The sequence below is a fragment of the Meles meles genome, chromosome 12, assembly GCF_922984935.1.
Source record: "Meles meles chromosome 12, mMelMel3.1 paternal haplotype, whole genome shotgun sequence".
Taxonomy (NCBI): Eukaryota; Metazoa; Chordata; class Mammalia; order Carnivora; family Mustelidae; genus Meles; species Meles meles.
The window spans coordinates 30136968-30152002 of record NC_060077.1 but is presented as its reverse complement, the minus strand read 5'-3'; the positions used below and the strand labels follow the sequence as shown (position 1 = coordinate 30152002).

Below are 15035 nucleotides of genomic sequence, written 5' to 3'. Positions count from 1 at the left end.
GAACTTGGCAGAGAGGCTGCCCAGGCACACACAGAGCCAGTATCCCGCAGCAGGGAGGCAGGTGAACAGCAGGAAGGCTTGTGCCTCCAAACTAGTTGGCAGCTCAGAACTCCCAAGTCTGAGGATTGCGACTGTTAACTCCAAGGAGAATTCCTGCCACCTAAAGGCAGCCCTGGACTTAGCCAAGGAGGAAGATGAGGTTAGGTCAAGTGGGGACTAAGGTAACAGCAGAAGAGAACCAGGAGTGACCTGCAGATCTGTGTTGGCTCAGGTCTTGAGAAGAGATGGTCACAGGGGGCCACGAAGGCCGCATGGTCCCCTGGGCAGCTCAGCCAGCAGTGCCTGGGGTAGCAGCCAAGCTCTAGGATCTAACTGGCTTCACTAGGTCAGGAACCCACCTCTGCTGGGGGGTGCTTACCCTCACTGGCACATGAGCCAAAGGCCAAGCATCTAAGGAAGGCTGTGATTACTACTCCAGCGGGCTGCACTGCACCAGTGACCAGAAAGTGTCCAAAAAAGGGTGAACAGTGTCCCGTCTGCCCTATCTGCTGGTACCCCCCCCCCCAGGGTGAGGACATGCTGAGGCAGAGGCTTGGGGACATACACACATGCACCTGTCAGTCTCAGTTCCACACCCAGGTACACGGCATGTCTTCCTGTCTACTAAGTAGCACAGGGTCACAGCATCTGCCCGCAGGCCAATGTTCATCCTTCTCTGTGGCTTCTCACTCAACACTGACACCTGGAGACAGTTCACACTCTGTCTGCCCTCTGACCCTGCTCACCCTCCTTCTCACCCCGCATGTTCCTGATAAGGACTGCTCGTCCAGACAAGGCCACAGTCATTCAGTTTCGCTTTCTCTAGTTCTTCTGGCTTTGCTGATCATCCCTGGGCTCCTGGAGAGCCAGCTCAGCTTTCTCTCTCTGCAGCCATCCATGGGAGCACACGTGCTTCGGGGGAGGCCAGGCCCCTATCCTAACTAAGGGCAGCGAGCAGTTGGCATTCTAGAAATGGCTGTGGTGTAGACAGTAAAAGTGGCCAGACAGCACCATGTGGGCAGGGGAGCCAGATAGGGGCTGCAAAGAGGAATGTTGGCCACCCAACTTCCCAACATGAAAATGGGTGAAGCCCTGGCTCCCTACCTCCCTTCTGGCTGCCAGAGGCTGCTGGGTGGACAGCAGCTGGGGACGTGATGGGTCAGCACTTCTCAGAGTTGGCCCTTAACCAGGGGCTTCGGGCCAGGAGTGCAGAGGTGGCCCTCAGGGTGACCTACCTATTGCCCTTGCCACCGTTGTCCTCTCCATGGTGACCCACCCATCCTGGAGCTGGACTGGGAAAACCCCTGTAGGACCAGGCAATGTCCTTGGGACTTTTGTTTTCTTAAGATCAATAGTTGAAGTTTGCTTTGGAGATTTAAGGTCAGACATCCCTTGGAAAGGCAGTGGGACACTCTGATGGCATGGGGGTCCTCCTGGCCCAAGGCCGAGGAGGCTTGGGCCTGCGTGCAACCCAGGGCCAGCACATTGACTTCCAACATCGCTCTTTCTCCATGGATAGGTAGAAGCATGCCCTTTGATACCCAGACAGATGGCAGGGGCACCCCGATCCGCAGGGCTGACCCAGAGCAGGAAGTCTACAGGTTAGACCCTGCTTGCCGGGGCTCCTGCTGGACTCTAGGTGAGGATGGTCAGGGTGGCCAAGGTTTCTGGTGTGGCCCTGAGGTGGATGAGCTGCCGTCCTTCCTGGACAGCAATCAGAGGCCTGTGTGCTGCACATCCAGGTGCTTTGTGGGTGATTAGGACCCATGGGGGCTCTCCTGTATAGGCTACTAATGAGTCCCCGAAGGACTACAAGGCTCTTTTGGGCCCAAAGAATTCTTGAGGATCTTATGCAAGCCTCCCCCTACCCCGGTTCCCTGTCTCAGCACTCTCATGTGAAGCCCCAGGGGGCTTCCAGTGTGCCCAGGAAGGCTTCCTCCCAAGGGCTCGGGGAGAGTGATTGCGCCCTCCTGGTTCTGGGCCTCAGTGCCATGGTCTGACAAGCTAGAGATGTCAATGCCCATCTCACGGGGCTCTGGAGAGGGCTTGCATAAACCAGGGCTTGGGGTGCTGTGTACTGTGAGGTCCTTGGGGGTGGGCCGAGGAAGCTGGAGAGCACTGGGAGCACACATTGTCCCAGGCTAGTCTCTCTCCAGAGACTTTGTTGGGCAGGGGCCTGGCACAGAGCCCCTGAGCTCCCCTCACCCGCTACAGGCCTCCCTCCTACTATGACAGCTAAGAACACGGGACCCCAGGCTGCCTCAGCCCACCCTGGGCCTCAGGTGTGTCACGAGAGCACCACAGGGGGTGGTTTCCAGAGAACTACATACTCAACACAGCTTCTTGCTGGCCTAGGTGTGATGAGCACATGTTCTCAGCCTCCTTTGGTCTGACTTTATCTTACAGGAAGTGGATAAGGTATGAAGTGAGGTCATGAGCTGTGCAAGGCACAAGTGTCACTTGTCTGCTCTAGCCTTCCATACAGCCAGGAGGAGTGATCCAGCTCTGAAGCCAGCCAGACCTGGGAGCAGGTCCTGGCCATACTGACCTTACTGCTATGTGACTCTGAACCAGTGCCCAACCTCTCTGAACCTGTCCCCACATGTGAGTGTCAAATGATGGTATGCATGTAGATGGCAAGGGGCTGTTGTGACTTGAGCACTGTGTGGATTTAGAACTCCTTTGAGTCTGGACCTATGGCGAGCACTCAGTCAGGAGACCCTTGTCCTCACATAACCCTGGGATGGCTTGTTCTCATGCTTGTTTCCCTGCAAGTGGATGACCTCTAGAACTACGGCCTGGTTCTTCCAGTGCCTGGCAGTGAGTAGTGGTCCTCCAGGGGGTAGGGAGGGAGGACAGAGTGTGTAACATCCCCTTGGCTGAAGGGGTAGGTCAGACCCGAGCCCATTTGGACTAAGGGCACCTGGCAGGGGCACATAGCAAGACTGGGAACACTAGCGGGCAGGAACTAGCTTGAGTGTAGTATAGGTGGAAACAAGTTGGCTCAGGGAGATGGCCCCAGGACAAGTGTCACCAGGACAGGGGCCAGGTGGATCTGAGGCCACTGGGTGTGTGGGAAAGGAGGAGGAAGCAAGGCAGTCCTGGCATTGAGGTGGTGAGGGAGAAGTTTGGGGGGCAGCAGTGGGGGTGCCAGGGCTTGGTGCACCATCTCTCTGTCCACTGTCCCTGCCTTTGTTTGGCCTCTCCTCTCCTGGGGAGGAGCTGCTGATAGTTGGAGGACAGTCCTGGAGCCATGTGTCCCACGGTGCTGTGCGCACACCAGAGCTGTGGGTGCTGTGGGCAGGGTGTTATGTTCCTGGGTGAGGCTCTTCCCTCTAAGTCCATTCCTTATCTGTAGAAGGAGGACAGTCCCCCTTCCAGGCTATCCTGCGCTGAGAGGGAGAGGTGCTATTGCCCTTCTTGGAATAGAGTCTGATAGGAGGTCCTGAGCCCACCCTGGCCACTCCCACTGCCTTGACCCAGGACCTTCTCCAGGCTCAGCCTGGCAGCCCAACTGAAAAAGGAGGCCCCTGCCAGCTGTAAAGCACACAGGGGGACTGCCATGCCATCTTTGTTCTGCCCTTCCCCCTGAGGATGTTAGTGGGAAAGTCTTTACTCCACCTCCCACTGCCCCATTGGATCAGCAAGGACAGCTCAGTGTAGCTGCGTGTCCCCACACACCCACTCCTCTGCCCTCCACCGGGCCTTCGCCTGGCACAACTCCAGGGGGCACCGTTCACATAGCTACCGCGTGCAGGGTGAGGACTGCCTTGGCCCCCCGCACTCCCTGCCACCCCTACAGCGCTTGGTCTGGCACCTTTGGGACCCACAGCCTTCCTCGGTAAGGGCTGCACCCCTCGCCGGGTACGCAGCCCACCACCACCGGCGCCCACCAGGCCAGGGAACCTGTGAGGATTGGCCGGCAAGTCAGTTGCGCTACTGGGCCCGCTTCCAGGCCGAGCGAGGGAGCGAGTGCCCGCGCCCCGTCCGGCTCTGCCCGCCCCGCCCCGGCCCGCCGCGAACGAACGAGCTCCACGGCCATGGCCCGACGCCCGCCCTAGCTCATCTGCACAGATGCCACGGCGGAGCCGGCGGGTAGGAACTTGACCGCGGCTGGGGGGCGGGGGCCTGGGCCGCGACCGCCTCTCCTCCTCTGCCTGCCGACTCCCCGCTTTCCAAAGCTTTTGCCCAGCCCTCCCCGGGTCGGCTCGGGCTGCCACCCCCGCCCCGGCCCCCTGCCCGCTAGGCGCAGCAGGAAGCCCGCGGGCCGTGGTTTCCCGGGCGCCGCGGCGGAGGAAGTCGGCCGGCGGCGGGGCCGCGGCGCCCCCATGCCCCCGGGCCGGCGCCCTGCACAGCGTCAGGTGGGCGGCCGGGTGGGCCGGGCGGCGGCGCGCGGGGGTGGGCGGCCGGCGGGCACCAGCAGAGCCAGCACCCGCACCCGCGCCACCGGGGGAGAAGCCCGTGCAACGAGCCCCGGGCGGGTCCAGCCCAATCCAGCCCGGGGCGGCGAGCCGGGGCGCGGGGGTGTGCGCTGCGCTGCGCCGCGCGAAAGCGAAAGCCAAAGCCGCTCTCCCGCCGCCGGCCCGAGCAACTTCGCGGCGGGCGGCGCCGAGGAGGAGCTGCGCGGGCCGCTCCCGGGGATGGTGAGCGGGCCGGCCGGGTGGGCAGCGGCGACCGGGCGCGGTGCTTCCCCAGCTATAAATAGCTGCTGTGCGGGGGTGGAAGGCTGGTGCCAGCGGTTTGTGAGCGCCTGCCTAGCCTGCTTGGAGCCCGGAGATGGGCCAGGACCTTGCCCCACGGCAGAGTGGGAGGGAGGGTGCAGAGGGGCACAGGGCGGGGGCATGGGACGGGGTTGTAGGGGGGGGGCGTGAGGGGGGTTGCGGCACACGCAGGCGGGGCCGTGGTGGAGTTGCGGACTGCCCCCCACCCCACGCACTTAGTTGTTTGTCGTTTCTGGTTTTCCGCGGGAGGCCGGGGGGGGGGGGGGGCGGGGGGGGGAGGGGCAGCCAGCAGTTCTGGGGACCCGGTGTGCGACGTCTATTTGGGAAAAGAGGCTGGAAGCAGGCGGGCGCCAGCTGCAGGCAAATTGCAGGCTTCCCCAAACCCTGCCTGTGCTGGGGACTCATTACCTGTGGATGGCGCGGGGGAATCCCTTGCCCTCAGGAGCCCCGCCAGGACCGCTGCTTGGGTGGAGGGCGATGGCGCCCCTGGCGGTTTCTGTACAACCCTGCGGCCAGAGAGGCGGGCCCTGGTGGGTTTGCAGTGGAAGCTGCAGGACTTCCTGCCCACTGTGTTCAACCTAGCCTGCCCCTGGCTGTGCCACCAACCTTAGGCCTGGAGCAGGACAGTGGCTCCAAGTGCTGTGGGAGGGGCAGGGCCCTTCGCTTTTCGGGTCATCGGGAAGATGGGACATCTTGGCCCCAAAGGCCTCAGGACTGCAGAGGAGGGTGGCTCCTACAGGCAATGGAGCTGTGTGGGCCAGCTGTGGGAAGGGCACTGCATTTGCCAGCCTGGCACTGCGATGTTCGCCTTACTTGGGGACAGGCTGGGTGCAGTGGGAAGAGCAGAGCAGTCTGAGTTTTGCCATAGTTTCAGCTCCCTGCTGGCTGTGTGCCCTGAGACAAGTCTCTCCCCATGAGCTGTAAATTAATATCCCATGTTGGAGAAGCTGGACAGGCACCCTGTCAGTACTCTTGGCCCCTGGGGCTCACAGCCACCAAGTGCAGCCCTGCACACCCTCTCCAAGTAGTCTTGCTTTTTGGGAGGACCATATGGATTTGCCCGCGACAGGAGACTTCTGAGGATGCTGGTATTCTCCCCAAGGCTGCTCCTGACCTGAGGGCCAAGGGTCCAGATTCTATCCTGGCTCATCATGGGGTCAATAAGGCTGCCTTACTGAGGCTAGACTGTGGAAAGTATTTATGTTTCTCTGGGGGGAGAGACCCTAATCTACCCCAGCACCCCTCCCTACTGAGGGACTCCCTTGCTCCCTTCAGCTCGTCACCTGCATGGAAGCAGCCTGCTCCCACGGCCCCATGCCCACTGCTCCTGGGAATGGGATGCCAGGAGGCTGCCCGCCCTCGCCTATTTGGAGCTCTGAGTCACCACTGCACCCGTGCCAGGTGCGGGGTAGGGGGGCTGCCGGAATCCCTTTGCCAGGGGAACGGGTTCTCCCTTGGGTGCTCACAGCACTGTGTTTTCTGCGAACAGGAATGTTGGAGCTAAGCAGCCCTGGGAGGCCTGTTCATCTGTTGTACTGTGGCACACAGAGCTAGCTGGGGACCGGGAAGGCCTGGGATGATGGACTGCCCCCCCCCAACCTGCACCCCCTGTCATAGGTCAGCATCCAGGCTCTGCTCCTGCTGCTGCAGCATACCCACTCTTTTGTCCCCTTTGGGGGATCCAGTCCAAGGAGAGGGAGAAAAGATCTATGGGGAAAGCTGTTGAGCCGGTATGGTTCATAGTAATTCTAAGGACTCAGCCCCAGGTGCCCACTAGGAGGGGACTGGTTGGGTACACCTGTGGGGTAATGCGCTGTGGTCATTTTAAACGACAGAAATTTTGATGATAGAAAAAAAAATACTTGTGCTCTGTTTACTGAGTTAAAATTTAAGATAAAAATTGCAAACTCAAAAACAAAAAAATTCCACATTCCTTTGTTCTCCTGCTCAGGATACTCTGGGTGATAAGGTCAGCTTTAAGGGATTGCCCATTTTCTCCTGCTTGACAGAGGCTCCTCCTCTAGCCCGTTCTCCTTCCTGGCTTTTCTCTGGCTTTCCCTGAGCATCCCCTCCCCTTATTCCCTCCTCCTTATTCTCCCAGCCCATTACTCCCAGCCATTCCTTCTCTCCCCTCACCCTGGATATGTGTGTGTCTGTCTTTCCTATTTGCAGGGACCCCCTCTGGGGGGTGTGCCTGACCCATCCATGAGACTCCTGGTTCCTGGGATGCACTTGGCTTTCTGTGCAGTTCCCAGGCCGATCTACCCTGGGAGACCCAAGGCCGCTCTGGAGCAACCCTGAGTTGGGCCTCCCCAGCACCCAAAGGGGATTCACCTGGGGCATAAACTCTCTAGAGCCTGTCCAGGCCTTGGTTCATGCTGGGGACTCACTCAGAGGCACTTTAGAGCTGCACCGAGATTGAGGGAACGTGGAGGCCAGGGTTTGTGGCTTTGCCCTGGATTCCTTTCCTGGAGGCTGCTTGGGCAGGCCCAGTGGCCCCACATCCCCATCTGCCTAGCTTGACTCTCATGTGGGAGGCCTTCCCTTCCCCCCAGGATCTGTTCCGGGGGCCTGAGGAGCTGGTGAGCAAGAGAGACACAGCTGTTCCTGCCCAGCGCTAGGCAGCTCAGAATCCGGGAGGCCATGACAGGGCAGGCCAGGATTTGGGTGCTTGGGACTGGCTGCTAATCTCCAGAGCTAGCCTTTATAAGCATCCTGTGAGCAGCCTCTGGTCAGGTAGGGGAGGCCTAAGAAGGCCCCAGGCAGACGTAAGCCCCTCTGGCTGCAGCAGCCTGGGGTGAACTGGAGAGGATCCAGACAGCTAGCTGCCTACCTGTTGCCTAAACAGATTGAGCACCCCTGGGTCTCCCTCAGTACTCAGTACTCAGTGAGTTGGCATCTCACTGCCTTTCCCTGCTTAGTTTATCCCCAAGGCAAAGAAGCCTGTCTCCTTTATGGCTTTTCTGGGTGCTTCCAGGGTTGGTTACTTTCTCTTCTGTCCTCCTGCTTGAGCCTTGCTTGCCAAGTGTCCTAGTTGGTCATGACCCCAGTAGTAGCAGAGTGGGGAAGGGACACCTGAGTCCTGGAGGCCATGCCCAAAGCAGGGGCTCAGGGGACTAGATTATGAAGTCTCTGAGGTGCTCAGAGGTACTGGTGGAGGACACTCACTCCTCATTGCTGTGCCAGCAGGTGTCCAATTCCAGCTTCCCCTTTCCAGGGGGGCCTTCTCAGGTCTTCAGAGGCCCTGGCTCAAAACTGAAGTGATTTGGTATCACTGCTTGGTTCTGTGTTTCTGTTTCTAGTCTGTAAATCACAGATCACACTGCTGACCTTTTGTACCTCTGTAAGCATTCAGAACGCAGGGAGAGAGACCTGAAGTCGGGGAGTCTAGTCCCTGTGTCTGGTCCCATGCCAGGTCACTGGCTAGCTTCGGGCAGGTTGTGTGAACTCACCTTACTCCTCTGGAAAATGAGGGCTGGGTGGATTACACACTTGGACAGTCCCTGCCCGTGTGGGCATGGGAGAAATCAGAGTCTGCACCCGGTCCCCATGGCTTGAGCCTCGTTCACTCAGTGACAAGCCCATGCCCTGGGTCTGAGTGTGGCTTAATTAGAAGAGCCCGACAAGGCCACACCTCCCACCTGCCTCCTTCTCTGCTTTGGCATTACTGGGCCCCTTGTTTCCCTGAGGGGCCTTTGCCTGTGCCCTTGGAGGGGAGGGGGCCCCGGGAGAAGCTGTTACTGAAAGATGGGATCCATGTAGGTGACAGATACATCTGGGAGCCTCAGAATGGCCTGAACAGTGGCCTTGCACAGGGCACTTGGAGCTACCAAGAATCAGAACTGTATCTGGACCTGTGGTTTCGGGCTGCCAAGCTCAGATTTGCTCCTAAGACATGGGAAGCTCTGCTGGTGTGCAGGGAGCCAGGGGTCCAGCAGTATGGATGGGCAAGGCCTGCCAGCCCACACTGAGGCAGGAAGGGAGGTGTGGACTGGCCCGCTGATCAGGAATCTGGGGAGAGGGGAGTCCTTGCCCCTCCAGGAAGCTGCCCCCAGAGTACAATGTGCTGGAGACGGCATGAGCCTTGGGAATGAGCACGACCTTAGCCTAGCAGCTAGGAGCAATGCTCCATGCCAGCGGAGGCATCTGCTGTCCATCCCTGAGGGGCGACCTGCCAAGGTTTTGGTGACTAGAGGCCAAGGCCTCGTGGCCTTCCTGCCCAGGCACCAGTCACTCTGCTTTCCAGCCCCCTTTGGGAGTGGCCAGTGTGTTCATGGGCAAGAGTGTAGGGTGGCCCGGCAGCACCCCACCCCTTCCACCAACCCAGCTCTCAGCTCCCCTGGGGAAGTCTTCAAGGGCCCCCAAACATGCTGCCCAGCCTCCATGAACCCCCCCCCCCCAACCTGGCTTGCCCCAGTGTGGGGCTCAGCTTGTGAAGCTCTGTTTCCTTAAGAGCAGCAGGAGGATGCCAGAGTCTCGAAGCTACAGGGAGGGTTTGGTAACTTGTATCAAGCGCTCAGCCCAGAGTCTGGGGCTCCATGAATTATTCAGGTGGTTATAGTCTGTCTCCATGACCTCACCTGCTAGCCAGGAGCCTAGAACCACTTGGACGCACTGGGGTCGGCTGAGCTGCTCCTGAGGAGCTGCACGTGGGTGGAGCTTCGAGCATGGTCCCATGTTCCTAAGTGCTCTAAGTCTGCTGCTGGGTGCCCCCAACTCCCCAGAGCTCTCTAAGCAGGCACCGTCCCTGCCAGGATTGCGTTTATGCCTGCACTTTGGCAGAGGGGAATCTTGGGGGGCAGCCAGAGCTACAGGACAGGGGACCAATGGGTGAGGCACAGGGGAGAAGTCGGAGGGACCCTGAGTCATGCCTCCTAGGCCCCGCCCAGCACCAGTGGTGCCTTCCTCCCTCGAGGGGAGCCCCATCCCAGACCTTCTTTGTAGGCTCCCTGCTGCCACTGGCTCCACTTCTGCCCTCACCTCTCTGTGATCCTGCTTTGGCCTGCCCTTCAGCACCCAAGTGCAGGCCTCCCTCTGGCGGTTCCCAGCTGCTCCCCCTCTCAGGCACTGCAGCCTACTGCCCTCTCCTTTGGCCCCTTCTTCCTCCCCCTCAGATGCCTCCTGGCACATCCCCCGCACCCTCCCTGAGGCCTGCACACGTGGCCTCAGCTGCTGCAGGTGGGACTCTGGCTGGAACCCCTTCCTTCCGTGTGCAGATGTCCCTCACCAGCTGCCTGTCCTCGTCCAGGCCCTCCCTGCTTTTCCGAGGAGCGGTAGGGGGAGGGTGCTTCGGCTTCTTCCCCTCTGTAGGGGGCGAGAAGAGTCCCACTTGTCTTGGGGCTGCTGGTACCGTGGGGGCTTTGGCTGTAGACACAGAAGCCTGGCACTGCTCAGGCAGAAGGCTGAGTTGTTGGCTTACTTACCACTCTGCCAGCTGATGACTCTGCCTGGTGACTCCCCGCCCTCAGGCCAGCTGTCCCTGGAGGCTAGCTGCATGTCTGCAGGAACCTCCCCGGGGCTTCTGGTGTCTGTGGTTCGCTTCTGAATTTCCATGGACTCTCTGCCTGACTTGTATGGTCTTCCATCCTTTCTGAAATAGGCAGTTATGTTATGGCTGCATGCACATATCTGGAAAGGAAATGGACGAATAGGCCACTCTTGTGTGAAAGGATCCAATGGACGAATAGGCCACTCTTGTGTGAAAGGATCCAAACCATGGCCTGAAACACGCTACTCCTGTCTTCAAGGGTGCATCCTGGCCCCACCCTCCCTAGGGGTTGACCAAAAGGCCTTCAGGAGTCTGGTTCCCGAGCACAGGGACGCTGTTCTGCCCACAGAGGGATCACAGATGGGCCTGCGGGGCAGATGCCACTCGGACAGACTCTCCGTCCGTCAGTGGCTGTGGTGGAAGGTAGCCCAGGGCACCAGCCGTGCATTCTGGGCTTAGCTGCCATCCAGCAAGGTGGCTGGGGGCTCACTGCCCCTTAGTGGGCCTCAGGTTCCCACCTGCAGAGTGAGCAGTTTGAACCAGCTGAGTATGCTTGAAAACGTCCATGACTGTGGAACTCTGATGCCACCAGATTCGCCCGGCTGGGAGCAGCATCCTGGAAATTGGGAACAGGGTGCAGGAGGAAGGGTAGCGGTGGGAAGGGCAGTCCCAGAAGGTGAGATAGGCAGGCCCATGGTGCCACGGCATGGCAGGGAGCAGGTGGCAGGCAGACAGAAAGTGTCTTATTGAAGGTACTTCCTTGCTTCAATGAGCAGACAGCCCCTGCCTGCATGTGATTGCCGGTGGGTCTAGTGGTGCCCTGGCCACCCCTCACAGTCCCAGGTTGGCCCACTTTGGTAGGTGACAGGCTAAGTCCTCCGGAGAGGGTTTTTTTGTTTGTTTTTTAGCATGCTTACTGGCTCATTTTGGCATATCCCATCCCTCTTCTGAGAAAAAAACCAAACAGGTAAATGCCCTGCATCTTTGATTCTAGAACCTGGGGGCAAGAGCAGGAGTTTGGGATCCCCTCTCTGCAGGGACCCTATCCATGTCCCCCACCATCTGCAAAGTCTGCTGTGGTCACCTGGCCCACCCTGCAGAGGGCCACATGTGTTTTCCTTCCAGCATCACCTTCTCAGGCCCTCCTGTATTTCAGGGGAGAGGGGAGAGCTGGCCCCTGCCCGACCTGGAGCCTGGCCGGGTACACCTCCAAGCAGCCCCAGGTCCTGCAGCCCTCAGCGAGTGTCACCTGCCATGAGCAAGGAGGCATGCTGCTGGCATCCACCACCCACCCCGCTCCAGTGCAGGGCTCATGTGCACACCCAGAGCTCCGAAGAGCATTCATTTCCCTGTGAGCAGAATTGTTTCCCGCCTACCCTGGAAACCTCCAGGGTGAGGGACTGGCAGGAAGATGGAGGAGCTAAGCTTCCGCAAGCAGGAAGCCCTTCTCAAGCTGGGCACCTTGCCTGCCCTACCAGGGTTGTGTCAGGTCCCTGGGGACTTGGAGCTGAAGCAGACCTGCCCCCACTGAGGATGCATTCCCAGCCACAGGCCCACCCCCTGACCATCTAAGGAGCTGACCCTGAATGGTCCTGGCAGAGACTTAGGAGGGCAGCAAGCAAGGAGGGCTTTAGAGAGGAAGTGACATCATACCCAGGCTTGAGAGGGCACAAAAGACTGGCTGGGCAAAGGAGGTGAGAGGGCACCCCAAAAAGTGAGAAGCATAAAATTCACAGTTCTATAAGAGGGAGGGTGTGGTGAGTGTCTGGAGTCAAGGAGGGAGGAGTGCAAAGGCCAGTGAGGCTCAGGCTTCCGCTGAGGTAGGTAAGGAAGCTGGCTGTCAAGGATATAAGTGGGAGGGATGCACTGACATTATCTTTATCCTAACTTGTCCTGGCCCAGGCTGGGTGGATGGACTGGGGGCAAGAGCAGAAGCAAGAGGCAGGATGAGGCCCAAGCTGGGGCAGGAATGTTAGGGGCACAAAGGGCAGGCTTTGATGCCAGGGAGGGGCAGGGGTGTGGAAGCTACCCTGTGGTTCTAGTGCTGTGGAAGAAACCTTTTCTGATAATTTACCAAGGATGAAATGGGCCCCTTCCAGAGGTGGTGAGCAGGCTGGGGCTGGTGCAGGCTGGAGCTGGTGCCCACCAGGCAAATTGTGCGGGCCAGGCATTGGGGCCTATGTACCCCAAGTACCTGAAGCCTCTTGAGGCACTGGCACCATATCTGAGGCCCCGTGACCCTTATCTGTGCCCTTAGCCAGACTCACCCCAAGTCCCTGGTGGGCCTGTCTTCAGACCTCCTCCCCTCCTGCAGCCTGTGCCCTGACTCAGCTAGCATGAAGGACAGGGGTGACATGGGATGAACAGGGCCACTTACCAGGGGAGGGTCCAGGAAAGTCAGCACCCTTCTCCTTACATAGCCACCCCCAAACACGATTTGGAGAAACAAATGTGTGTCTTCCATCCATCCTCCCTGATTGCCCCCCCAAAGAACATCAGGTGTCCTCCATCCCTAGGTGGGGTGCTCACAAGGCAGCTGGGAGAGACCTTCTGACCCCAGATTAAGGTGCACTGGGAAAAGTGACCTCCCCCTGTCCCCGAGTCTTCAAGAGGTTTAGCCAGGGAAGAGGGAGGCCCTCAGTGAAATCCAGAGTCATTCTGGGCCCTTATGGTTGACAGTGCAGAGCAGGGCATGCCCCCCTATGCCCTAAGGAAGAGGGAGATCCGGGAGCAGTAGGTCACACCTAGCTCCTGGACTTGGCCTGTGGCGCTGGGCCAGCCCTGGCACACACCTGCAGTGTATCGGCACATGGTCAGGCTGTGTTTTTGGCTTCCCCCCTCTCCTGTGAGGTGTGGGAAGGAGCCCAAGGCCAGCAGTGGAGGGCTGGAGCAGGTGGTGGAGGCTTCCCTCTGGGCTACTTGGGCTTGTCCTCCCTGTCCTCAGGGCTGTGGGCGTGGCGAGGGGCCAACTCTCAGGCTACCCCCGTGCTGTGTGACCCTGAGGGAGTCACTACTCTCTGAGCTCTGCCCTCCCTGCCATGGGCTATGCCAGCCCGTGGTGAGGAACAGGGTGACGTCTGCAGTGCCGTGAAAGAGCCAGGGCTCTTACACTGCGAGGCCTGGCAAGCAACAGAGATGGCACCTTCTCAGCCATTGCTGCCCATCTGGGGGCAGGGTGTCAGAGCATACTGGCCAGACAACTGCTCAAAGTTGTCCCTTGTCCTGTCAAGTGGCAGCTTTTCCTGCGCTGCTGTAGAAGCCACCTGGGCCCTGTTGAAGATACAGCATTGGTGTCAGTGCTGTGGGTGAGGGTGGCCTCAGCCTGGTTTTGTCCAGGCCGGGAAGCAGCTATTGTCTTGTTTGGCATGCCTGGGATGAAGGGTGGTTGCCAGCATTCACACAGCACCCCCAGACTACTTGGAGGGAGGGGGGTGGCACCAGTGTGTGCAATGTGAGCCCCCGGGATCAAGTGTGGAAGCTGTGGGGGCTTGGATCTGCGGGTTTTAGGCTTCTCTCTTGCTTGAGTAGCTCAGGGCTGGAGGTGCTCTGCCTTCCGTCCCGGGACTGCTAGAGCATGGACTTAGTCACTGAGCACCCACAGGAATAGGGTCTGGGAATGACACCCCCTGGGTACCCTGCTGGGACCCCCAGGTGGAGGAGAAAGCTTTGCTCCCTGCCCCAGTCCATTCTGGGCAGGACTTTCTCTAGGGTGTTGGCTGCAGGGAGCCAGCTGTGTGCCCACCTACTCCTTCCAGGCCTCCAAAGTCCTGTCCCAGAGATGTAAATCCTAATGTCCAGGTCCTGCAGCCTCAGGCCTGCTTATGTTCACTTACAATTTGCTCCCTTGGGCATCTTTTCCTTCACCGTGCCTCAGCTGGACCAGTAGGTCTCAGACACCATGCTGGGTATGGGGATGCCCCAGCTGCCGATGGGCAGGGTGCCCAGTGTCTGACACCAGACTGAGGGAGATGGTGGCAGGGCTCCCCAGAGCCAGCCCTGCTCCAGCTCAGCCTTCAGACAGTGAGGTTGGATGGCAGAGAAGGGGGGGAGGGTCCCAGGTGGAGCGAACCCCGGACAAAGGCAGGTTGGAGGCAAGCTGGGCATTCTGTAAGCTGCAGGTCATTTTCAGCTTAGCCCTCTAGTCTCTGGGCATCACTGGAGGGAGTGCATATGGGTGGGGGCCAGGCTTGAGCCTGTCTGGCCAGCAGCAGCTGCCAGAAGTTCACAGTGGCCACCTTCTGACCCATCAATTTGGCCCTAGGAATTGGTCACGTGGCTGAGTCAGCACGTGTGTGAAGGCACAGAGGCCCTGGGCTTTTCCAACTGGTTGCATTTGACTTGGCACAACCTGCATGTTTCATGCAGGGGACAGAACAAGTACACATGTGCCATTCAGAAGACAGGGCGGAACAGCATGTGTCTCATTTGCCACCATCCATAGGGGGAACACTCCCATTCCCCTGGGACGGCAGGAGGGTTCCGAGGTGTCCTGGCCTGGGTAGAGTGCCTTCTGGTACTGCAGCGGGCTCCAGCCACAGCAGCCGCGCTCACACGCCCACCTCTGTCCCTGTCACAGGGCATCTGGCGGATCCCCGTGGACGAGATCGACCGGCCGGGCAGCTTTGCCTGGCACATGAACCGCTCCATTGTGCTGCTGCTCAAGGTGCTGGCCCAGCTCCGGGACCACAGCACCCTGCTGAAGGTGTCCTCCATGCTGCAGCGGACCCCAGACCAGGGCAAGTGAGTGCAGCCACCCAACCTCATGCGCACTCGGCCCCATGAGGGCA

At 59.5% G+C, this 15035-nt stretch overlaps 1 protein-coding gene across 13 annotated transcripts in view; it reads left to right on the top strand.

Moving 5' to 3' along the window:
- Positions 1-15035, top strand: part of CABIN1 (calcineurin binding protein 1) — a 156540-nt gene that overhangs the window by 128421 nt on the left and 13084 nt on the right. For all 13 annotated transcript variants that reach the window (XM_046024472.1, XM_046024470.1, XM_046024479.1 and 10 more), the window contains one exon: positions 14825-14988. In XM_046024472.1, the coding sequence (XP_045880428.1) occupies positions 14825-14988 (164 nt within the window). The remainder of the gene's footprint in view (positions 1-14824; positions 14989-15035) is intronic.